The 24,437-nt window shown below is 36.2% G+C and overlaps 1 protein-coding gene across 3 annotated transcripts in view; it reads right to left on the reverse strand.

The window, feature by feature from the left end:
• The window catches only part of SLK (STE20 like kinase), a 49,410-nt gene that overhangs the window by 15,733 nt on the left and 9,240 nt on the right, over positions 1-24,437 (reverse strand). For 2 of the 3 annotated variants that reach the window (XM_053984339.1, XM_053984336.1), the window contains exons 2-10: positions 12,489-12,653; positions 10,146-10,194; positions 9,584-9,733; positions 7,038-7,110; positions 6,632-6,826; positions 5,890-5,971; positions 4,788-4,916; positions 1,639-3,015; positions 234-364 (exon numbers count right to left, since the gene is read on the reverse strand). In XM_053984339.1, coding sequence (XP_053840314.1) covers positions 234-364; positions 1,639-3,015; positions 4,788-4,916; positions 5,890-5,971; positions 6,632-6,826; positions 7,038-7,110; positions 9,584-9,733; positions 10,146-10,194; positions 12,489-12,653 — 2,351 coding nt within the window. The remainder of the gene's footprint in view (positions 1-233; positions 365-1,638; positions 3,016-4,787; positions 4,917-5,889; positions 5,972-6,631; positions 6,827-7,037; positions 7,111-9,583; positions 9,734-10,145; positions 10,195-12,488; positions 12,654-24,437) is intronic. The other variant, XM_053984338.1, reaches the window with a different exon arrangement.

Below are 24,437 nucleotides of genomic sequence, written 5' to 3' on the forward strand. Positions count from 1 at the left end.
AAGAAGTGGAAAACAACAAAAGACCAAAAGGACCATTGACAACTTGGGCCCAGTAAAACTAATTTTGAACTGATTGTCTTAGTAAGAAACACTTTACATTCACTTCTACTAAAAAAAAAGTAAATTAATCCCCAAATATAACTGAAATAAGAACAATAGCCACCTTGTTTTATTCAAAGAAAAAAATATCAGCTGGTAACCTCTTGAAAAATTTTACTTTTAGAAACACTTACCGTAAAAATCGCATTTCTTCACTTTTTGAATCATTTTCAGTAACTATTTTTGATGTGGTTACACTCACTTCGACTCCATCAACAACAAATTTCCGAGTTTTCTTTAATGTTTTCTTCTGCCTTCTAGTTTCCTAAATTAAGCATTGGTAAGTTGTTATGTATTTGTTTCAGTTATATTCTTTTTTCCCCTTTTTCTTAATATTGAATTATATCAAATAATTCTGGGAATGTCTTCTATACAGTAAGAGTCCTTCTCACTTACCAGGTGCGTCACTAATCAAGTGAGAATTTGAAAATTCCAATAAACTGAAACTTTCTAGTAAGGAAAGGAAAACTGCAATTATTGATTATCCAAAGTACCAGAAGAAAAAAAAAAAGCCAGAAACTCTGAAGAGAACTGATGAAGTTTTATTTTCCAGAGCTGAAGACAGCTACATTTACTGTTTGTTTTTGACCATGATTTCCCCAGCCGCCAACAGGTATTTAATTCTGAAAACCAGTTCTGAAACAGCATAACAATTTACTTACCTACTTCCTCCTGCTTTGGACATAAACAATGTGTTTATTTTTTTATTGATACATATTAGCCAAAAACCATATAATGATGTTGCTGACAACTGGAGAAGTCTCAGTTGTCAGAGCTGCTGTTGTTTCACTGCAAGAAGAGAGGGACCCCAGCTGAAACTGCACCATCTCCATTGTGTCAGGGCAACTGCAAACACCCTCGTGTTTAGCACAGCTATGCCAATCTATGATTTTTTTGTTTGGTTACTTTTCTAGGTTTGTTTTTCCTCCACTCAAGCTCATGTTACACAGTTACTACCCTAACATGTCTATATTCATTTTAATACAAAGACTACAAATAAAGTTCATAGTCTGGAATTTGCTTCCTCTGAGTAAGCTCATTCATAGTGACATAACTGCATGGACACAGTACAGCCACAGGAACACTGACTGGGATAAACAAATCCAGCAGAATGTCTGCCTTGGGTGTCCCAAATCCAAACAGAGAGACAGAAGATGGAAGCAACAGGAATTCAGTATAAGATTAGATGTTCCAAGAGATTTTTCTCATTGCACAAGAATTCTGTGCATTTAGCTGGTCTTCTTGAGTATCAGCTCTGACCTACAACCTTCACAAATCTTCATTTTTAATATTATTACACTTCCTTTTATGGGTTATATTATTATGCAACACAGTAAGAAACTAATTAGCATAACTAATCCAGACATTGTTGTATGGTGCAATTTAGAATACTTTGGTTTCTACAAAACTTTGTATATATGTGTCATACTGGTTTCTCCCTCAATATTTTTATTTGTAGCAAAGGTAACACTTGGAGATAATTTCAGGGTTACACTCACATGAATATTTTTATGTTAAAAAATATATGCTTACACTTACCTGTAAAGATATTGATCCAGTCTCTTTGTTTTTACTAAGGAAACTAGAAATGGACAAGTTCAAATCAATGCTGCTGTTATCAGCTGTAGAACCAGTGCCTGAATCCGCATCATTTTCCTTCAAATTCTCCGATTCCAGTTGCTGCAAAGTCTCAGTATTGCCTTGATTATCTGTTTTGACCTTCTCATTTTCTTCAGTGCTAATACTAATACTGGGGACTGGAGTGACTTCAGAGTCATCAGCTTGTTCACTGACATTGTCTTGAAGCTTATTCTTCATTATTTCATCTGAGGTAACTGCCGGATGTTCTTTGACTACCTGGATGTTGTTTTCCTGTATATTCTCAGGTCCGCGCTCTCCTGAATTTTGGTCCATATCAGTCAGTTTATCCCCCAGTTTATCAGGAATATCCTCAGGTTTAGTCTGTAATGCCTTCTGGTCTACAATATCTTTTCCAGAGTCTTTGATCTTTGTTTCCTCTGTGCTGTTTATATTACTGATACCCTCATTTTCACTTTCTGCCAGTTTCTTGTCTACTTCAATCACTGTATCTTGGCTTTCTGATAGAGTTTCTTCAGAGCTGATTATCTCATGGACCTGCTTAGCCTGACTTTCCACTGGCTTATCCTCCACCTCAGGTATTTCATCCCCATCACTGATGGGTGTTTCAGCAATAGCACCTATCTCCTTAATGTTGTCAATTCCGTGCTTTATTAGTTCCTTTTCTTCATCAGACACTTTAACTGTAGCATTAGGCAGAGCTTCTGTAGTGGTATCTATTACTGCCTCTTTCTGAGCTTCACCTTTATCTTCCTTTTGCTCTGTATTTCTATTTTCTGCAGGGACCTTTTCTTCCTCACCATCCAAGTGATCCATTATCTTCTCCTCTTCTTTTTCACCACTTTCCTTAGAAATGCCTTCTTCAGTTTCTACCCTATCTTCAGTTACAGGTACTACTTCCAGTTTGTCATCTTCTATCTGTTCATCTGCCATGGAATTTTCTTTCTCTAAGTTAGGTTCATTCTTTATTTCCACATCAAGTTCTTTACCTCCCTTATGGAGTTCTGTATCCTCATGCATTTTTTCCAGGCCTTCTGTATTCTTTTCTGCTGGCACCATTTTTCCTTGTTCATCTTCACCAGATGGCAAAGAACCGTTCTGCACTTTCACATCGCTAACAGGAGTATCATGTATGTTATCAGCTGTTTTCCCAAATTTAATATCCTCAGATTCATCTCCAGTTGTTTTGTCCTCAACTGCATTACTTTCTGTTTTCTCAGAGAGAGATTCCAGGACAGAAGCATTCTGTGAAAGTTTATCCTCTTCAGAGCTGGCAATACTAAGGTCAGAGGATGCACGTTTCTCTGCAGGTAACTGCTAAAAAATTTAAGCAAGAAAAACATTCAATCATTTTGTAACTTAAAGCACAGTTTTATGGAAGAATATGTAAACAGACATCAATATTGTATTCACATGCAGTTATATGAATTTGATAACCTCAGAGTCCTTCCCTTGGACTATCACAGAACAAGCGCATGAACTGCAGACAGGCTCTGAACAGAAAGTTTCGCTGTGATCAAGGGAAAGGGATCATGGTCATCAGCTACTCTTCAAGGGTCTTTTTCTTTTCACATCTCTTTTTTTTAATCAGTTCAGCTTCTCAACAGTCTCAGCTACAGCTGGATTTGAAAGACTTAACTTTGTGCCAGCTGGGCAAGGAAGAAACTAGCTTTAGTGCAGCACTGATAAAAGGCAGTATTACATCCTTCTTCTGCTTCACTTTGTGCTCTTGGATAAAAATGCCTGAAAACTTTTTATCTGGTTTTAATCATGTTGAAACCTCATTAAAATGGTGAAAACCTCCAGCAGATCTGATTAAGTGGCAGTACAAAACTAGAACAGAAACAGTTACCTCACTGTAGAAATTGCCACCGCCAGAATATGAATAAATGTTATCAGATTCCATAGAGACATCCAAAAGAATATAGTAATAAAGCATCATTTTAACCACAATTGCCCTTTCACTCTTCAAAGTGATTGTGATATCTGTCTGTCTGTATCTACTGCTGGAACCCTGTAATTTGCAGATCAGGCTTTTGATTTGCCATACGGAACATTGTAGATTAGCTGTTGCAGCAGGCACAGGTTTGATTGTGCATTCCCTACCTTAAGGATTTCCCAAGCATACAGACTTTCTGTTTTAAGTCAAAATTGCATTTAAGATATTTCTTTGTGTAATTGCTCAAAAATTTTAGTGTTGATCTTCCAGGAGTGTTTAAAACTACCCCAAGGTAGTAACGTGAAGGGCTCTACCTCACACTTTGCTACAATGCTGCTTGTGAGACACTTGACTGAGTCCCAGGGTGGACTTCACTCCAGCCCTCCTGGATGGATGGCTTGGCAGCTCATCCACGGGAGGGGAGCTGCTGGGGATGCACGTTTGGAGCCCGTGGGATGGACTGGGAACGCAGTAAGGACGCCAGGGGCCGTGAGGAACGTGCAGATGGGTGAGGGGGAAATGGAGGCACCTGCTTGAGTACTTGGCTTCTCCAGCAGTGCAGGAACAGCAGCTCTGGGAGGCACAGGGAGCACACAGCCTGGGCACTCTCCAGCCTGCACCCCCTCCCTGGACATCACAGTTTTCCCTCTCAGCAACCACACTCACGCTCTAAGATTCTTAAAGCATCTTTAGAACTACATTCATTATAAAATATGTGCTTTTTTTCCTACTCTTTGAGAGTCACACTGTAAAATCACAAACTTAGTTTACAGCATAATAGTCAAATACTTTTCTTAATCTTTTAAATACTTTATGGAATACAAACACACATTTCCTCATTCACCCAGTCATTATGACGTAAAACCATTTACATAAAAATCAGTATCCCATTTTTAAAATATCACATATACATTTAAAAATTTTAAGACGTTAGTTAGTCTTTCTTAGCTATTATTTATCAGTAGTTTTTAAGGAGTTCAAACGTGCTAATTTTGAAACTGCTGGCTACCTATTTTGTAATAAGTTTAGAGTATGCTTATGATGTTATTCCTAGAAGATCTGATGTCAAAGTTGGGCTAATACACCTGAAACTGAATTCTCCATGGGAAATTTGTGACAGCATATTGAAAAAAGTAAATTTTAAACTGACCAGAGAATTTTCTGTTTCCTCTTCTTCATCCTCATCTTTACCATCTTCAACTTCTTCTGTAACTTCAGCCTTAGCTTCTGCAATCAATTCTCTTATTGGTTTATTTGAAGTAACAGTAACAAATGGATGCTTGTGAAAACAAAAAAAAAATAAGCACAATTTTAAGTGGTGGCTTCATAGTATACAGTGGGAAATCCTAATCTGAAAGAAATTTCACTTCAGAGAAGTGTTACTTTGGTTGCCTCACATTTGAAGATTCACAATTAACATAACTTTTCCAATGTGTTATTTCTGCAGACATCTTAAAATCAAAACATTTGTATTCAAATATACTGTATAAGTAGTCTAAAAAACTTGCTAAAAATACAAATGATTCATTTATACTGACCTTTTTCACAATCCAAAGAACAGAAGTAGAAAGATTTTTAAAGAGGTTATTTTTCTTGGAATTATGTTTCATTTCAGTTCCACAGTTAAATTACTTCTTGAGAAGCTTTATCTAGAAAATACACTTTCCAGAAAAAATGTCTTTACTACAACTTTCCCTAACGTGAACTAGAATTCTATCTTTTTCTTTAGGAACAAGCAGGAACCTGTTCTTCTCCTACTGTCTGAATCTTCTTTCTCTGCCTGGCCCTGCTACTTAAATCTATTCAGCATATGCCAGATGGATTGTGGATAAAGCAAACGGGTGCTGACGTTAAACACAATCAAATGTACCTGGTCACATCTATTCCTGTTCAGCTGTTCTGCAGTGACAGCATTACAGAGGAGGGCTGAGCATTAAAGCTTTAAAAACACCTGTCAGCAACTGGCCACAGACCTAAACAACTCCTTCACCCATTGTAAGTATCAAAGTATAGTTACTTACACAAAGGAATTAGTTGAACATATTTTGCTGTAATATAATTAATAACCTGACCTCTGCTTGGTATCTTTTAATCAAATTTTACCAAATAAGGATCAATTTTAAAAACAGACTGTGGACAAATACCTTATTATAAAATATTTAAGTAGTTACTATAATACTGCTCTGCTTTAAAAAAAAATACAAAATATGCTTGCCTTTAAACAACAGTTCTGAACAATTAACTCTTCCTACCTGTAGAAGTTGAGTTGCACTCCACCTTGCATCTACATTCTTTTCCAAACATTTCTTCAGAAAATCTTTAAAATCTGATGACCTACACAACAAACAAACAGGCAGTGGTTGTTCTTCTGTCTTAACATCAGGCTAGCATACAAACTGAAATATTCTTTAGGTTCACATGAATCTACACTGAAACTCCAAGTCCTGCTATTGACTCAGGAAAACACAAAAGGAATACAGGAATGCCGAGAGCAATTCAGCACAAAGACAATCTTTAAAAGGTTTATCCATTATCAGAAGAATTTACTTTTTGCTCTGGACTATTAATACACCTGATCTGCTATATCACTAACAATCATGTGAAGATATTAAATTGACCAAATAGATAATGGCTTTTAAAAATACTTTCTTAGTATAAAAATGCTCTAGTTTCCTTTCACTCAATCTTTTTTAGATGGCCTTCAGATCTGTTACTACATTTGTAAAAAAGCCATTTCACATACATTTTAAGGCAAAGCTTGTAAAATACTTCTGTATAAAAGGTTCTATACATAACTATGACCAGAAAAAAAGTTCAAATTGTGTCAGAAGATGTATATACACATATACAAACATATATTGGGATTGTATGGACCTGCCTTAATGCATAAAACTACACCACAAAGTTCCACAGGGCTGTGCTCATCAAATTTAGCAAACAAATGACTTAGAATGCCTTACATTGGGGTGGGGAAGCTGTCAGTAAAATACAAACCACTTTGAAGGCTGTGCCAGTGTCGGCGGATCAGATTTCGCGATTTTCAGCAGCACTCGCATGGGATTTAGTTCATGATGAGGTGGCTCTATTTGAGCCATTTCTATTAAAGTAATGCCAAGAGACCAGATATCAGCCTTGTAATCATACGGTCTGTCTTTAGAGGTCTCACACATTACTACTTCTGGAGCCATCCTGCAAAGAGAGCAACAAAATTCCAGATGAGAAAATGTGTTTTGATCTGTTCTGAGAACAGTTCTAAACACAGACATTCACTGAAGCATTTCAAGAAGCACATTCCACCATCAGCACATTTACACAGTATCTATCAAGCTTGTAATATCAAATTAAAAGTAACACTAAGATACTAGTTCATACAAAAAAGTCAGCAAAAGACTGCACTTACCAATATGGTGTGCCAATAAAGGAGTCTCTTCTTTGTATTGTTCTGGTGTTTTTAGCTGATACTCCAAAATCCGCTTAAAGCAAACAGTAAAATACTATTAATATGGTGGTGGAAAACATACTATATTTTTTTTACTTTACAACTGTCTTTTAAAATGGTGTATGTTCCAGAGCAAACATTCTTCAGTATTAAAAATTCAAAGTGAGGTAAAAATATTTGTGTTCTGATAGCCAAGTGCCAAGGTTTTATAGCATTTATAATAAAAGATCTTGAATAAAACATATTCTACATTTCTAAAAAAAAACCCCTAAACCATAATGCTGCTGTTGGGCTGTATGGGACAAAAGCAAAATATGTATTTACTGCAGGAAAAAGTGCATTAAATTCTTTTAAGTAGAAATTAATTTCTTTAGCCTATGAAGTTTGTATTCATCAAACATGGCATCAACTATATCATTAATTCAACAACTCGTTCAATTTTTAATTTCAGGACTCAAACCTTCACAAAGTTACATTTCCCCTTCATCTTACAGGCTTCTTTCCATGTGATTTTTCACTTTATAATAAATATCTGAAATATTTATCTGCATATGTACTTTTCATGGAATGTCTACCCAAAAACCCCTTTACCTCTTTGCAATTAGTTATCTATAAAGCACTACATCTCTCACTAAAAAAAAAAGAAGGCATTTAACTAAGTGATGTATGCTTATAATAGATATAATTTTGTTAATGAAGATCTAGAGATTAGAGCAAAGGGACAAAGAGCCATATGTTGACATCTTTAATCTGTACAAAATTATTTGATGGGCTCAATACTTAAGAAGTCTAATTTTGCTCTGTGGGAAAAAAAATCAGGACTAAAATCTATTGGTTCAAAGGCAAAACACTGAAGTTTTGAGGACTACAGGTGTTGAAATAATAAAACTCATATCTATATAAAAATAAATTGCAATAAAAGAAATGTACTTGCCATTTGCACCTCTGTAAAACAAGGAATTACCCATTTCTTTGTGTAACAGAATCCAAATACAAGTAGTTTATAAGGAGTAAAATGTTCCTTCAAAGGATGCTGTACATTTTTCATAATTACATCAAGTCTTTTTTTAGAACTCTTAATTAGCAAACCTGAACGCATCAGCAAATGCACGTGTGGAAGAAATCTCCTGTGGTCTGAACTGTTAAGTAGTATCTTGACAGCCTGCAAGGTGCTGTGTACCAGCTAAGCTTGACAAAATCTTAAAATAGTTCCAAGTCTGTATGAGAAGCCAGGTCATGTGAGGGGATGAACTGAAACAAATTACTCCCTCTGACCATGAGACTCCTGCTATGATCTGTGGTTTCTTTTACAGCAGTGCCAAGAAACTAAAACAGTGGTTCTATTACATTTAAACATCAGGACTATGACCCTGAGTGCATCACTAAATGTTCAGGCTCCAAAGAAAAGCTACACCAGTAAAGTTACAGTACTCTGCAGACTAGAAGAAAGCCAGATGCAAGGATTGTGTGTTCAAGGAATAATCTTGTACAGAAGGGATCCATGGAAAATCACAATCACACTGAACTGATCAATACAGCAAAGCAGGTTCTTAAATATTCTCAGTTTTCCAATAGAGAAGGTACACAATACCTTGCTGATACTGTGATCAATATGAGTTAGGCAGGAGATATATTTCTGAATTTGGACATATCTTGCTTCCATTTAAAAGGAAAGTCTGTATCAAGGCTGCAAATTTAGAGCCCCTGTTCCCTTTGGCAATATTCTGATTTTCCTTACCTCTGCCCTCTGTGCACCCAAAGAAATACAACTGATCACACTGATCCCATGCAGAGGGAAGGCTTTGAAACCTGAGCGTGGGTGGGCATGTCATGGAACTATGCCATGGGTAGAGCCACTGTAAAGGCTGACAGCTTATACACATTTTCCCCTGAAACAAAGTGGATCCAGATAATTCCTGCTCTTTCCTGGCTGAATGAAGGGATGCTATTCACCACAAGCAGCCCTTTGTCAGTTCTGCATGGAGGAATCCTCATCAGACTAAAAATGGGGATGACTGCTTAAACTGAGATCTAAAAAAACCCAGAAATCAACAATAGTAAGCTGTATTTTGTTCCAGACTGTTCTGTCTTAATTTCAGTGCAACAAAAAAATGAAAAAGGAATGGAAAACTAAGCTGGGTAATTCAGATTATTACATCTCTCTCAAAGGAAGAGTCAACAGTACAAGGTACTGCTTTTTGGTGACTGTGAAGAATGTTCCCTTTCCAAATTAACAACTTCAAAGGGAAGTTCTGATGTTATCACAGTGAAGGTAAGTATAATCAGGAACTTTATACTAAGAAACAGTAAGGCCTATGACGACTTCTTGTGCTGATTTTGAAGTATGAAAGATGTGACAAGTATGGTCAGGATATTTGCTCAAGTTTTTTTGTTTTTTTTTTTTTTTCCTTGATAGTACCAAACCCTGACAAACTACAGCTTAAGGAAAATACAATTAAAAGACCATGCCAAGTTCCAGGAAAGAGTTTTATTTGCTACAGGCTTACCTAGTTTAATGTCTCCATCTAATGTGAAAAGAATATTGCCAGCTTTTAGATCTCTGTGGATGATCTTATTCTCATGCAAGTAGTTCAGTGCTTCCAGTGTCTGCCTGCACACCACTTTGATCTGTGGCTCTGTTAATGGCCTTTCAAGCTCTACAAGAGAGAGACAGAAATAATCACAACATTTTTGCATTTTACGTTACATGTTCATAGCAAACACTGTAGTAATATATGGGGAAACTAATTAATCTGACAGATTCTAAGCATCACATGTCAGAAAAAAAAATTCTACCTTAGAATATTTGCCCCTTCCAGTAAAGATTTTATTCCTTGAACCCAACCCCCTTATCATTATGAATTATGTATACCTACCTATCTGAGCTGTGAAAAAACTAGATAGCTTAGAGACTGTTTCTTTTGTGTGGTACATAGAGATGCTAAAGACCAGATCTTTTACATAAATATTTGCATATCAAAACAATACACATATGAAATAAGTCTTACAGTATATATTATCACTTTAAGGTATTAGGATTATTATTATTATTTGAAATAACTTATTTACCCAACATTACTGCATCTACTGCTCCTCCTGCACAAAATTCAATCAGGATCTGTATATAAACAAATAAAAAAATACAGAAATTAGAAATTAAATAGTTCCACTGAACTGAATCATTGATTAAGGGAGCATTATTGGGAGATCAGAGTTTCAGACTATTCAGCCTCAACAAGTTATTTTACTAACAAAATACTGGTACTGTTACCAAGCTAAAAGTAGGGCTGTGCTGCTCAAGCAAATTATTTGAAAAATGCCTCGAGACCCTCAGACAAAAGTTTTAATCCAACTATAAAATAGCATAATAAAACTTATAAAACATAATGACACAGTCAGCTTAAACCTACTCCTTGTAATGTGATTTACATAATCCCTGCAAACTCATTTCTTGCTTATTAAGCTCTACTTCTATACTATAATCTCTGAATGAAAAGTCCAAGAGCCAAGTAATTTCCCAATAACTGATGCTATCTCCTATATTGTTTCATATGAGATGAAAATACAGAAAAATGCTCTTAAAAGCATTTTGAATTACTAAATTCAGATGTTTACATTAATTTTCCTTTATTTTCATTCATGCCTACAATACTTCAAGGCGTTTATCCCAGAATGTAATAAAACCAGAACAAGTCCATCCCCAGTTCTGAGTTTCCATTTGAAACAAAAATATACTGCAATTGTTTTTGAGTACAAACTATGCTGCTGTGAAGGACAGAAAGAATATCTACAAAGGAGAAAGAGAGGAGACAAAGAGAATGAGGAGAGCAAGGAAGAGGTAATCTCATCCAAGATTGACACCCCACTCTTCCTAATGTGTTTTTCTTTCTTTAATTTGAACTTTAGATACTATAAATTATAATCTTCTGTCTGGGAGCTAAGAAGCATTTCTTGTCAGAATCTCAACAGTCAATATGCTTGGAAATAGTATGTTATTTTTTATTTTTCTGTAAAGTAATTTTAAAATCAGTGTATAATTGCCGATAAAAGAGGAAACCTCAAAGTATACCTTGTACCACAACACTTATATATGCACCACTTATGTCACATATACTTCACATTATTATTGCAATTAATCCCCACAACAATGGTACCAACAAATATATTATATAATGCAATTCTTTGTAAATCCTGTAAACATTATTCCATTTACATGCTTCTGTGTGCCAAGTACGTAAGTGTGGGAAATTGTACATAAATAATTTATTTCTCTAAAATTTGTAGTTTGGTCTGACAAAGGTCTCTTTGCTAGAGAAATTACGTTTCTAATCTTGGAAAGCAAACATGTATTTAATGTCCAACTCTCATTCTTCTCTTTTTTGCCCTCACTAAATTCTGTTTATTTACCACATCATTAGCCTTGTGGCTTACAAGCCCCTGCATTTCACTGTAACTATGTAGCTCCAATTTTATTTTCAAAGTGTTTACTTCTATCTTTATTCTGACAGTGAAGTCTACCCACTCAGTTTCATATTGTGCCTCTATGCCTACTTGCTTTATGCATAGAAATTTTTTCACTATTCCACTGTTTTATATAATAATTTACTCTGCACTGAGATCACCAACTTTTGAGCTTAGCAAAACAAATGTGTATCAGGAAACATGGTATTACACTTCCACCATTTGTTCAAAGAGTAAAGCTTATTTGTAAGACTCCCAGGAAATCATCTTTTACTTGTTTTAGGTATCTTTTTGAAGTATAAGCTCTTAATACTCATGTATTCTTTGTACCATTCCAAAAGCACCTATAAATATTGCACTGGATTACCTACAGGTGCAAACCGTTCTGTCACAATTAAAGCTATCCAAGCAAACACCCAGGATCCAGCACAGCAGGGACGTGCAGCCCCACGTACGCTCTCTGCACGTCAAGGTACAAATACCCAGGGCTTAAGTAAATTAATTATTATTCAAGTCCTGGGAAACTGTCCTTCCTGGGGGTGCCAAGAAATTTGCTGGCATCTAAAGTATGTACTTCACAGGCTGACCTTTCCAGCACTTTATTTTTCAGGTGTGGATTCTGAATCTCACTTAAAATCATGCTAATGTAATTGAAATCTGAGTCCTGCTGTCACAAATAAGCACCAGCTGAGAACTCTCTCAATACACAAAATGAACTGCTAATTTCACATTTTAGATTCAAACCCCTGACCAAATGACTCAGGGTAGCACAATTCTGCAGTGACAATTTCCTAAGTCATACTCAGTTTACAAATTAGTTTTGAAACTGAGCAGTTATCCCAACAGTGACAACCCAGATGAAATCTGACAAATATTTTGATAAAGAAAAAAGTGTAATTTCAATAACCTTTTGAAATAAGAAAAAACATTTAGAAAAGGAAAAATACCTACCCACAGATTGTTTTCATAGTAGAAAGCATCTAGGAGCTTGACAATATTAGCATGATCACAGGATGCTAAAATATCAATCTCCACCATGTAATCTTCAAGTTCTTCTTCTGATTTAGTATCTATCACCTTCGCAGCAGCCAGAACTTTCGTTTCTTTGTTCTGAGCCTGTAAAAGAAAAGTCAGAGCAAACATAAAAGAATTTCACCAGAAAACTGGCACCAGCAAAAAAACCCCAGAAATAAAGCAACTCTCTCTCGATACTTCTCTACCATTTTCCTGACTCCAGTTTCCTCCTCTACAGAAAGAGAACCCCTGCATATTAAAGAGGAGATAAAATCTAGCAGAAAAGGGTTTAATAACTTTTCTCAAGGCCAAGAAACAATGAAAGACAAAAATGTAAAAATACTTAATTCTCATAACATTCTGTAAACCATCATCAATAGCTCAGGATAACTGCTGCCTTACTAAGGTAAAGTTATGTGCTGCTCCTCAAGCACCATCTATTAACACGTGGCAAGGAGTAGGAAGGAGCCTCTACCCTCTGTTTCTGCCCTTCTGACTCTCCCCACGTTGTGGCAGCACCGCTGTTCCCAAAGCCAGGCAGAGAAGCAGATCCTCCCCCAGGAACCAGCTGAGGCTCCTCTCCAGCCAGGGGCTCCAGGAGCTGCCAAGCCATCATTGCTTTGTCTGGCATTTCATTCCCTCTGCTTCAGCAGCCTGGGAGGACTCCCACAGGTGGGACCCATGGAAGGGGGGCACTGCAAATGCTGCAGCCTCTACTGCTTTACTCCTCACCCACACGCCAGGGACCTGCTGCTGCTGCAGTGACAGGGACAAGTACGGGACAAGTAAAACAAGCAAAGGGAAAACAAGATTTTGGGTACCCAAGGAAAAGAAAAGGCATTTCTACTGTGCATTTAAATATTCTTTGGCTTTTTTTTCAAACATAAGGAATTACAGACAAGTCGGGTGACTTATTTAAATACCAAAACATTTCAGAAACCAGGAAATAATACTTATTAACAGAACACTGATGAAACCTAATCACAAAAAAATAGATACACTCTCTAAAAATTCTCTTTTAAGTTATGGTTGAAGAAATGCTCAATTTCAAGCTGCAGCAAGCTTTAAACAAGTGCATTTTTCTCAAGCCATCATAAAACCACTATTTTGTCAAGTAGTGACATTTCCAGCAGTTACTTCTGAATAAAGGAAGTGCAGGACTGAAGTCTACTTCAGCCATTGTATGTGAAGACCATGAAACAAAGTCCTACATTTACTCCATTGAGTTTTTGACATTCAAATGAAATTAAATGGCAAAGAGGGGCACAGGCTCTCTCTAAAGCAGCAACAGACAAGGACCTACAGGGGGAATTCCAACTTCTGATGTGCAGCATCACAAGGTGGTTCATCCTGTCTCTGCTGGTGTGCATTGTGCATGCCCCCAAACCTATCTGGGATGATCCCAGGACAGGACACAGCAAAAATCCCAAAACATGAACTTTGTCACCTAATGACTTTATCCCAACATCAGACAAAAGCTGGTATCAGAGAGTAAGTATGGATTCTTAAGAATAATTCTGAAGGTCTAAATATTATTACTTGCACAGCTATAAATAATTCTCTCAATGTGGTAAAAGATAATAAAATATTTAAAGATAAACATTTATATTAACATTCAGTAAAACAGCAGTAACAGCAAAACACACTTATAAAGCATAGTCCCAGCTGATTCATCTCATGTTGAGGGTAAAGGTTTTCCATTACATTTCTTTTTATCTCAATATTCTTTCCAAAACAAAAAACAACCAAATCTTCCCAACCTCAATATTTGTCCTCCCATGTTTAACAACAAAGATAAGTAATCTGTATAACATCATTTGAAAACCAACTACTGAGAAGTTTTCCAACACACATTCTAATAATAAAAAGGAAAAGGTCTGCTTAGTAACGCAAACAACATTTGTTTTGCTTTCATGCTTTGTAGCAAGAATGAAAGAACAACCTTCCTATTCTGGAGCTGCACCGTAAATTAAACACAAGAAGTGAAACAGATGTCTGACCACAACAGAATTAGACTTGGTAGCTTTACTTGTGCAGAAAAATGGTTTTTAAAGCACCTTTCTAAAGAACTCCAATTTTAACTGTAAATGTATTTTTTTGAAGCATGCATGGCCACACACTCTTCACTGCACCCTAACAGATACTTAAAAAAAAAAAGCTGAAATTAATTTTTACACAGATTTGCTTACAAACTATATAATGGCAATAATATTTTGTTTAAATAAAGCCATCTACATCAGGTAACAGATGTTACTGCTTCCAGATTTAGTTTCACCTTTGAGCAAGAAAGGCATTGTTAAGTTAGTGTGAATGATTACATGCTAAGGAGTTTGCTGCATTTACAGCATATAGTGTTTTCTTTCTACTGACAGAACACTTTGTATTTTGATTTTTCCCAGATCCTTTTGCTTAAAGTAACTTGAAATCTGCTTTGAGTAAGCTTCTACGATTTCCTCCTTGTGGCAGGTCTATTAAAACACCTCATTACAAACCATGAATTATTATACAGACAGTGTGATTATCTTTATGAGCATCTTAACAATTATAAACAAAACAAATGTTTGCCTTTGGTCTGATTTAAAATAGTAAAATTTTGTAGATCTAGATCCAGACTTCTCTTCCAGCTCTTAAAAGAAAAAAGCTTTAGAATTAGCATATTTCCACTGGCTATTTCTGAGGACTGATGAAACATTTTAAAAGTATATATATCTAGTTACACCTGAAAAAAAAATTGTAACTTTTAAAGTTCTTTTTGAATAAGGCATTAGTCATCTCCACCCCACAATGCACTCTATGAAAAATACCCATCTATTTAACTTACTGTAAGTAATGTGCTCTTTTGAACAGTGTAGGAAAGGATTTTACTGTTCATGCACAAGATTTATGAATCACTGTACTGTACAGTGGAAAAAAACCTCTTTGGATTAGGAGGAACAAAAAGCACTTGCAACTTCGTGTGGGCATGTTTGTTTTTTCTAAACTTTGGCTGAAGTCTTTGTCCTTCCACAAAACGTTCTTCAAAGGTCAGAGCCAAAGCAAAAATGATTGTAGAAGCAGTCTTGATTTGCACATGGAAATTCTGCATTTGGGTACACCAACACTTAAAGTCAACCTGCCATTTACGTTACAGGACATATTTTGAAAGGGCAGAACTTCTGAGTAGCTGTAGCCCAGCCGTTTCTTCCTGTATTTTAGCTCTCAACTACTAATTCAATTTATTCCAAATGCTCTGCTTAAATACATTTGATTCTGTGACTATGATTAAATGACTTAAATCTCAGTCCTATGCTAAGAAATCCAAATGGGCATTTTCAATGGTTATGTGCAGACATGGAAAAAAGGGGTAGAAGGATTCATTAACAAAATTTGATCTTTTCCAAAGATACATACATAATAGATGAAAACCAAATTGGAATAACTCATTCCCTCAAGACGTGATTAATGCAAGATGACATGGATATTATTAACTGTTACATGCAACAACACACAAATATTGCAATCCTTTTAGTAAAACTCCTATTTGGATTATGTATTGAAGGTTACTACAGCAAACATTTGAATTTAAGGAGAGAGAATGCACAAGGAAATAACCAGCTGTATGTTACAGCATGGTTCTTGCAAGGGATGGCACAGTCTCGTCAGCTGTCAATGCACAGAAAAACACACTTAATTCTAATACTTTGAAAAAGATGGATTGCAGGTTTGTATAGAATAATTCATCTTAAAAATTACAACCTGCAAATGAATTTGTCTGAACCTACATCCCTTACACTGGAATGGCAATGTACCTCTAATGCACAAAAGCATTGCAGAAATCTGAAAACGACTCAAGAAAGAAGAATAACCATTCCACACAAAACCAAGGCCTACAAGTATGTGAAATTAGTGACTCCTCCCTAACAATGGTGGATTTTTGCATGGTATCATATAACTAAATGTAAGTTCTAGAGGCAGAAGCTTTGTGAAGAGACTGACAGCAGAATATTAAAAGGTAGTTTACTATCTGGGCACTAGGCCAAGAAGTTGCATATCCCCAGCCCTGGACAGCAGGGAGAGCAGAGCTACTGCTCCAGAGTAATAGGATTACAGCTCAGAGATAACACATAGCCTTTCATCTTCTGATGACCAATATGAAGTTTCAGCCCTGCTTGTGAGGAGTTGTTTCAGTTTCGGATCACCAGCAAACACTTCCTTCCCAAATGTGCATCTCCTGTGCAATGCAGCTTTGAAAATTAAACAATATTTACAACTGAAAAAAAAAAAAATTAAGTACATCCCTCACCTCTTGTTCAACCAGCCAGGAACAAAGCTGAGATAAGAGATAGAAAATTGTTCATAACCTTTCCTCCTGATGCCTGATCTCTTGTGAGATGTTACATAACCCCCACTGCATGCTTTGCAGGCAGCAAAACAAATCAATTAAGAAGAAGCTTTTCCTTTCTGACTCATTCTTCTCAACAAAACCATATAGTCATAATCATGGATCATCAAAGTTGTCAAAAGGGGAAAAATACACACATCCCCATTGAGCAAAAGATGTTTTTCCCACATAAAAAGCTCCACTTTTGTGTAGAATTGGGATTGTCAGATCTAGCTCCATATCAATTTTCTGACAGTACTGAAAGGCTGGCCTTGTACAACACAAAGGCAGGAGCTGTTTCTCTGAGCTACTGCAAAGCAGAGATTTCAATCTTTCTTAGAACATATGAATTAAGGGGGAAAAATGTTCTCATTTTAAATTTTAGCAGCTCTATTAAATAAAAATATAAGAAGTAGTGTGGCCTACTGAAACAACTACAGTGGACTTTTGTCTAAGTTTCCTATAATATATTTAACATTTTCCTGTACATTTTGAAACTAAAAAAATCCTGCATGATTGACCAGTATCAAATGTTCAAAGTTCTTTTCAAAAACATGGAAAGGTGTTCTTCATCAGTGAATTTTAGAAGTCTAGCTTAGTAAGATAAAAGGAAACACTAATTCTAACACTAAATGTTAAAAAATATAATTAAAAGTATCAGTTTGAATTCAAGAGCAAATAGCTACTCTTGCAATAATAAACTACAATTTTAACAATAAACCACAAGTTCAGCCAATGAAGATGACAGCAACCACCACAGACTTCTGGAAATTAAGATGAGTCAGTCCTTTCAAAGAGGTTGTTTTTTGCAAGAATCTTCACTGCACGATGTTTGAAAATGCAGTAGTAATTAATTTTTTAAAAGGAGATAATTTCAATTTTTTGTTTAATTATAGATATGGTTGGCCCAAGGAATTAAAGAACAGCTAACTTCAGTTATACCTGCTGAAACTCATTGAAATGACGGATACAGACGATTTCTTCCAAAGATAATGAAAGGAAGTATCTCCCACAGAAGATGCTACACCCTTGAACTACAGCTGATCAACCAATCATTTTCCCAGCCTGCAAAATGTATCACAGCTACCCTACTGTACAGTTTCTTCTACTTAAAAAGAACTTAATTAAATTCAGTTTCCCTGTTTAATGCTGGGGGGGGGAACAAAAAAACAACAACCCTGAAATAGAAATACAGATAAAAGTGCCTCTATTTCCTACAAGCAAATGCTATTCCTACCAAAGTGGAGGCCAGGGTTCAACCCTGACTGCTGAAGCATCTTTATGATCCTGTGGTCTGGTGCTGCCTTTGTGGTTACGCTCGTTTGGGAGCTGTTTCCATGACAACTTCACTCTTTTAACATTATCCTTGTACTTCGTACTTACTGTGGTTCTTCTGCTTCCCCCACAGTTGGTTTCTGAGGATTCCACAAGATATTTTGGGAGTGGTATGAAATATAACTTTCATGTTTAACCTCATGTTTCCCACTAAGTATTCTCATTAATTCTGTGGTATTTTGTGTACTAGCGAAGTAGAGTTCTCATCCTGATTGCACATGCTTTGTGCCACTGAAATTAGAAGGAATACTTGAAAAGTATGTAAGCTGAACTGGCAAATATGTGCAAAATAACTGAAGCAATCCTTTAGAGCAAACTTAATAAAGGAGAAGATACCAGATTTCAGCATAATTCTTATTTAAGCAAATACATTTAAAACACAGAGTAAAAAATAAGAAAAAAGTGCTAAATACTGGCAAGAAAAAAACAGCTATGCTGTTCTATAATAACACATGTTATTTTCCCTTCTCTTGCTGCATGATGGCCTTCATAAAAGCAACAGGGAAAACCAGCTGACAATATTGGGAATGCCTTTGTAACTAAAGCATTAGGTGGTATCAGAGGTATATGTGCAGAAGAGTGGTATTTTTTCCCTAAATTCAGTTATAATAACTGTACATCCTACTTGCTAAAGCAGCATTAAAACACACAATACTGCATTACAATCAACTCCTAAACTTGAGAAGGGAGAGGTGTGACAAATTGAGATTTATCCCCACAGTGCTAAGCTGCTTTGCCAGTATCTTTCACCTGCAGAGGACACTAACAGTTGCTGGCAGAGGTTCTCTGTTTTATCCAGCAGCAATGACAGCCTCAAACTAACTTAAAACCTCCCAGAAAGGCAGTAACACAGTGGATCTTCATCTTGGATAACAAACATCCTACAGTTATTTATTTGGGTTTGTGTCATTAGGAAAAAAACCAACATAATGCTTAATGCTTACCAATTTATTTTAGTGACTACAGCTTAAAATTCAGTCTATTCCAATAATAAACACACCTTTATTCCAAATGATGTAATTAGGAGTGCTTCCAAGAAACAATGTTATCAAGAAATAATTTTTAATCAAACCATAATTACTAACTTCAGCTGTTCCCTAGAATTAAGACAAACAACAAGTCAGAGTTGAAGCTGTGTACAGACTGTTGTTTTATCAGAAAATTACCCCATTGCCATGTTGAGAATTTTATTATTTGCTTTTGATAATTTTATGATTTGTCTGAACATAGGACTTAAAAAACCTCCAAGTCCTTCAGCTGGGAAGTTTTTGCTATAATCTTGCTTCTAATCATTAACATCTGTAACGAGCTTTAATACACTGGAGCTCAGAGCCAGCGTTCCTCCTGCTAACCCCTTTTCCCAAGGAGACATTTGGAGCAGCTAAAGCTCACTCTGGAGCCTTCTACAGACACAGACACCTCTGAGTCTTTTGGCTTCATGTAGCACCAAGTCATTTTGTTTACTCACACTTTGCAGACTAGTGTACATCCACAGATGTACAAGTATAGATCTAGTATAGTCCTTTTTTTTCTTTTTTTTTTTTTTAAATAGAGTAGTTCAGTCAACCCACACTTCCTCGGAGTTAAGTTACAAAACAAAACTGGGATCTGCTTTGCCCAGAGCTTTTTAGCCAGATCAGATGCAAGATGGCTACAGCTGTTTGCTGACCCAGCACAGCCATTCATTATGACAAAACAAGAAAAAAACAGTGCATCTGACTTGAGCATGGAAAATTCTGTCCTTCCTAACTGGATATCAACAAGTCAACAAAATAATAGAGAAAGAAAAATTACAATTTCTTTGGGCTTTAAGAACCCTTCAACAAAGGCCTTCTGACATGTTACTAGGGAAACTACATAGTCCCAGAAATGCAATGTGGCATAGTCATTAATTTAAAAAACTTGCTGTCAAAAAAGTAAAGAATATTACTAAAAACTCTACATTTCATATAGCAGAAGGAAGGCATTAAAAGACCTGCACTAAGACAATTTATTTTGTGTATTTATTGCAGAAAATGATGACCTATAACAGATGTAACGTAACTGTCATTCAAAGTGGAAACATCTTACTAGCTCAAATATATGTCCAATTTGAGAAAAGGTCCTGTATAATTTGATACTGCAATGTGAGCCATATTTAAATTTCACAATAAGCACAGCTAAATAGCCAGAGGGGAAAGATTAAATGAAACAAGATGAATGAAGCATCATCATCCCTTTTCATTCTTTGCTCTCCTAAAATAAACGACAACAAATGCAGAATACTTCATATATTTAAGGGAAAAATATAAACTATATAGGCAGTTTAAGATTCAGTGTTTTACAAAGAGATACAGTTGTAGCAGAGGGAAAGGAAATGAGACAATGCATGAATACCACACTGCAACTGGCAACAGCTCTTGCAAAACTATCAAAGCATATATTCTGTTGCTTCATGCATACACTAGTCTGTTAAAATGAAACTTCCTCTATTTCTGAAGGAGTAAAAGAAAGGAGTAGCTTTAGAAAGTTTTAACTAAAAAAGCTGTACATCATTATCCCTCACTTTTAAGTAAAGTTGTTACAGAAATAAATTCATATTCTATTTATGGTATTAATATATTTTTAAAATAAAATTTAGAATTCTAGCAGGGAGTCATTCATTCCTTACGTACCATCTCTAAGGCAATCTAACAGAAACCAACTGAAAAGACAGCAACAACAACAAAGAAATCCACAGTTAAGCCAGTGTCATTCAGCACTCTGTAATGTAAACAAGTTCTTTTCAAGTCAGTCCTACCATAATAAACTTTATTAATTATAAAATTAATTCTGCTGGTATGTGCTATTTAATGCTAGTAGAGTCTATGACTTGCCAGTAGCTTCTCTTGTGCTGTAAATCCTGACCCTAAAGTTACACGGCACCTCACAAGCACAAAATGAAATTTCAAAAGGTGCCTCACAGTGTAGATGAGCTGGCTACCTTTGTGCTGCAAGTATGGTATCCCAAGAGATGAGAAAGAGCCTTCTCAATAAACATTTGGTATTCCTTGACAACTGGCTATTCAACTACCACAAAAATAGCATTCTGGGTTCTGTAAATGAACTTCATTCATATTCAACACAGTAGTGGAATATGCTGCTTTCTGATGCTGCCTTGCAGATTAACTGTTTTGTTTGTTGGGGTTTTTTTAATTGTTGAATTTAAACAACTAACCAATTATGAAAATTGACTACTCTGAGAAACTATATGAATGCAAATCCTATTACTGATCAGCTATTCTTAAAGGAAATTTTAATTTAGAAACATGCTACTGATGATATTTTTCAGATTCTCATGTTTTATGCACTTGCTGTTTGACATTTTACTGATTAGTGTAATTTGTTCAGAATTTACCTAGAATGCTACTGATAAACACAAGTGGCCGTGGGAATAATTGCATAACTTGATAACATTATTTTTTAAAAATCCAGATAAACAAATCAAGACAAAATTCTTCATGTCTTTGAAAAGCTCAATGTACAAAATATGCAAAGGAAAACCTACTGCTTTACTCAGACATTTGCAACTAACAAACATTTATCAATATAAGGTTTTCACATAATGTTGGAACACCATTCTTCCTCTGTCAGACCTGTTGAGAGTCATAGTAACATTGAACAGTTAAGCACACAAGATGTTCAGGAAGCATTGTTCCTGCCTCATAACAGTGGGGCAATGTTACTTTTCATGGCACTATGGAAGCTTTATTTTGTCCATGTCCCCAAAAGTGATGTTGCATGGCCCTTAGGAGGAGGTCTTGTTAAGGGAAAACTACTTCATTTCCTTATTCTTCTTCTCCCTCTCTCTCTGTGGTTTTTTTTTTTTTTGTAATTGATTAGTAGGCTGAAAGCTTTTTGAAGCAGAGGACTATCTTTTGTTGTATATTTGTACAGTGAGAGAAGAATTCCATTCCCTCTGGAAAATTATCAACGCCACTTTTTGCTCCGAAACACCTTACTCACTCTGAAACTCAATTCAGTTTCTGTACTTTCCTCATACAATGTGGATTTAGTGCCAAATAAGAAGTCTTACAAAATTTTCTATCTTTTTTGGCAGGTATTGAGCATACCCAAAGTAGAAAAGAGAATCACCACCTGAACTAAAACTGGGATCACAGGCTTATAGTCAATTTGCAGTTAAAGACATGCCTAAATGACAAAATGCACCTAGCATGGACATCCGTGGTGCTAAGGGGCCAAACCACTGGCTGATAAAAACACCACCAGCATTTCCTACAAGTACCTTTTTATGAGTAGTTGCTAACAGCAAATGGCTCCTACAAGAAGTCTATTTTTTCTTTTGTCCTGACAAAAAGCATTCATCTGACATACCTTAACAACTCCAGAATATTAACATGCAACCCTTTGACAGCTACTGAAGCCAACGCTGACACTGGGCTGTCAATTTTCCCTTACATTAGCAGTGTCACTTGTCTGGCCCTCTCGTGAGCTGGTCTGGGCAGCCAAGAAGATTACATGGACAATCAGCTTTTGCGTGGCTTAGTCCTTGAACAGATCAACACGGGGCTGGCAAGCACCAGGCCTGTCACAAGGAAGGATGTGGGAAGGACAACACACTGCCAGAACCGTGCCTGCATCGACCTGCGCCGTCGGAAACTGTTGTGGGTAAGACCCTGACACTCATCATTTCAATGCCACTCCTGGACTTACTAAAATGCACTGCTTTGGACAGCAATGTGTTGTTGACTGTTTCACTTAGTAAATATCACAGTTCCACACTGTTTTAGTGCTTTTTAGGGATTCAGAATTATCTTCTTTATATTGCACTGGCTAAAAGTGAGGTCCTATGTCAGGCCACTAATTTACAGAGCACAAATTTACCAGAGATTAAATTTACACAAATTTACAAGAGCATCAATAAACACTGAAACAGACACCACAAATAGTAGAGGAAACAAGCCTGTACATTAGCTCCTTTTTATATTTCATTTTTAAGTGCTAAGGCCAGTGTGTGGGTTTTTTGTTTGTTTTTATTCAAATGCAACACGAAAATCAACAACCAGCTTACTGGGTTCTTAAGCTGAGCAGAACAGCTATATTTGCTACCAAGAGACAGTTTGAAATTCGAGCTACAGCCAAGAGCAAAGGGGACATTGTCAGGTAACCCAGCTATCCCTGTCAACAGGAAACACTTGTCATTTAAATGATGATTTTTAAGCTTTCACACTTTCCTTCCCAGAGAGATGAAAAATAGCAGACAGGTTACTTTTAAATTTAGCTAGTACATCTCCACTAATAGCAAAAACTAGTTAGGAAGAGGGAAAGAGTAAAAAAACTCGGGTTAACTCTGACAGTATCCATTTCTTCACATTACTGGGATGATTTGAGATTGTTTTGGGGATAATTCCTGTTCCAACTATTCTGACTGTATTTCCCCACGATGATCACAGCTCATGGTGTGCTGTAGCTGCACAGACATGAGCTTCTGATCCTTGACTACCCAGCAATAAAACCCAGAACTGTTTGCCTGAATGGTGAACTCAAAGACTTGTGGCATCCACAGAAGTTAAGCAAGTAAGAGAATGAGAAGGACAATCAAAATTATTAAAGGGTCAAGCAGTTGTCTTATAGTAAGCAGACTAAAAAGGTTGGGCCTCAAACAGGAAAAGCTGAAGGTGGGGCAGGAACATGACTGAACTTTACAAAATAAAAAAAGGCAGCATATGAATTGAATAAATCCTGATTGAGACAATGGTTGTGAAGGAGATGAGGGTTAACTGCAACATTTTAACTTTTGCTGAGCCACTCAATTAACATTTCTCCGTTAATGTTTTACTGCCTTTTGATTACAAAGGTATTAACTCTTCTCCTGGTAAAATACTATTTGGAAATACAAGTGAAAAGTTTTCGTCTATAATGCACAGTGTAGATGCGTTAGAGAAAACCTTTGTTTTTACAGCATAAACCTGTTTCAGGAGAACCATTACCTAGGAGATAAAGAAATAATAAAATCCTAAGAAGTCTTGCCAAGTTATTACACTACCAAATACAAAGTTACAGTAACTTTCTTCAGAACACTTTCTGAATCACAGCTATGACTAAACATTTCTACAGACAAAACCCAGTTCCTTAAAGTCCTCCTTAAACAAGGAAGTCTCAGGTCTAAAAGGCCATTTAAAGATATATGAAGAAAGCAAAGGGACAGTGTT

The sequence above is a fragment of the Vidua macroura genome, chromosome 8 (assembly GCF_024509145.1).
Source record: "Vidua macroura isolate BioBank_ID:100142 chromosome 8, ASM2450914v1, whole genome shotgun sequence".
Classification (NCBI taxonomy): Eukaryota; Metazoa; Chordata; class Aves; order Passeriformes; family Viduidae; genus Vidua; species Vidua macroura.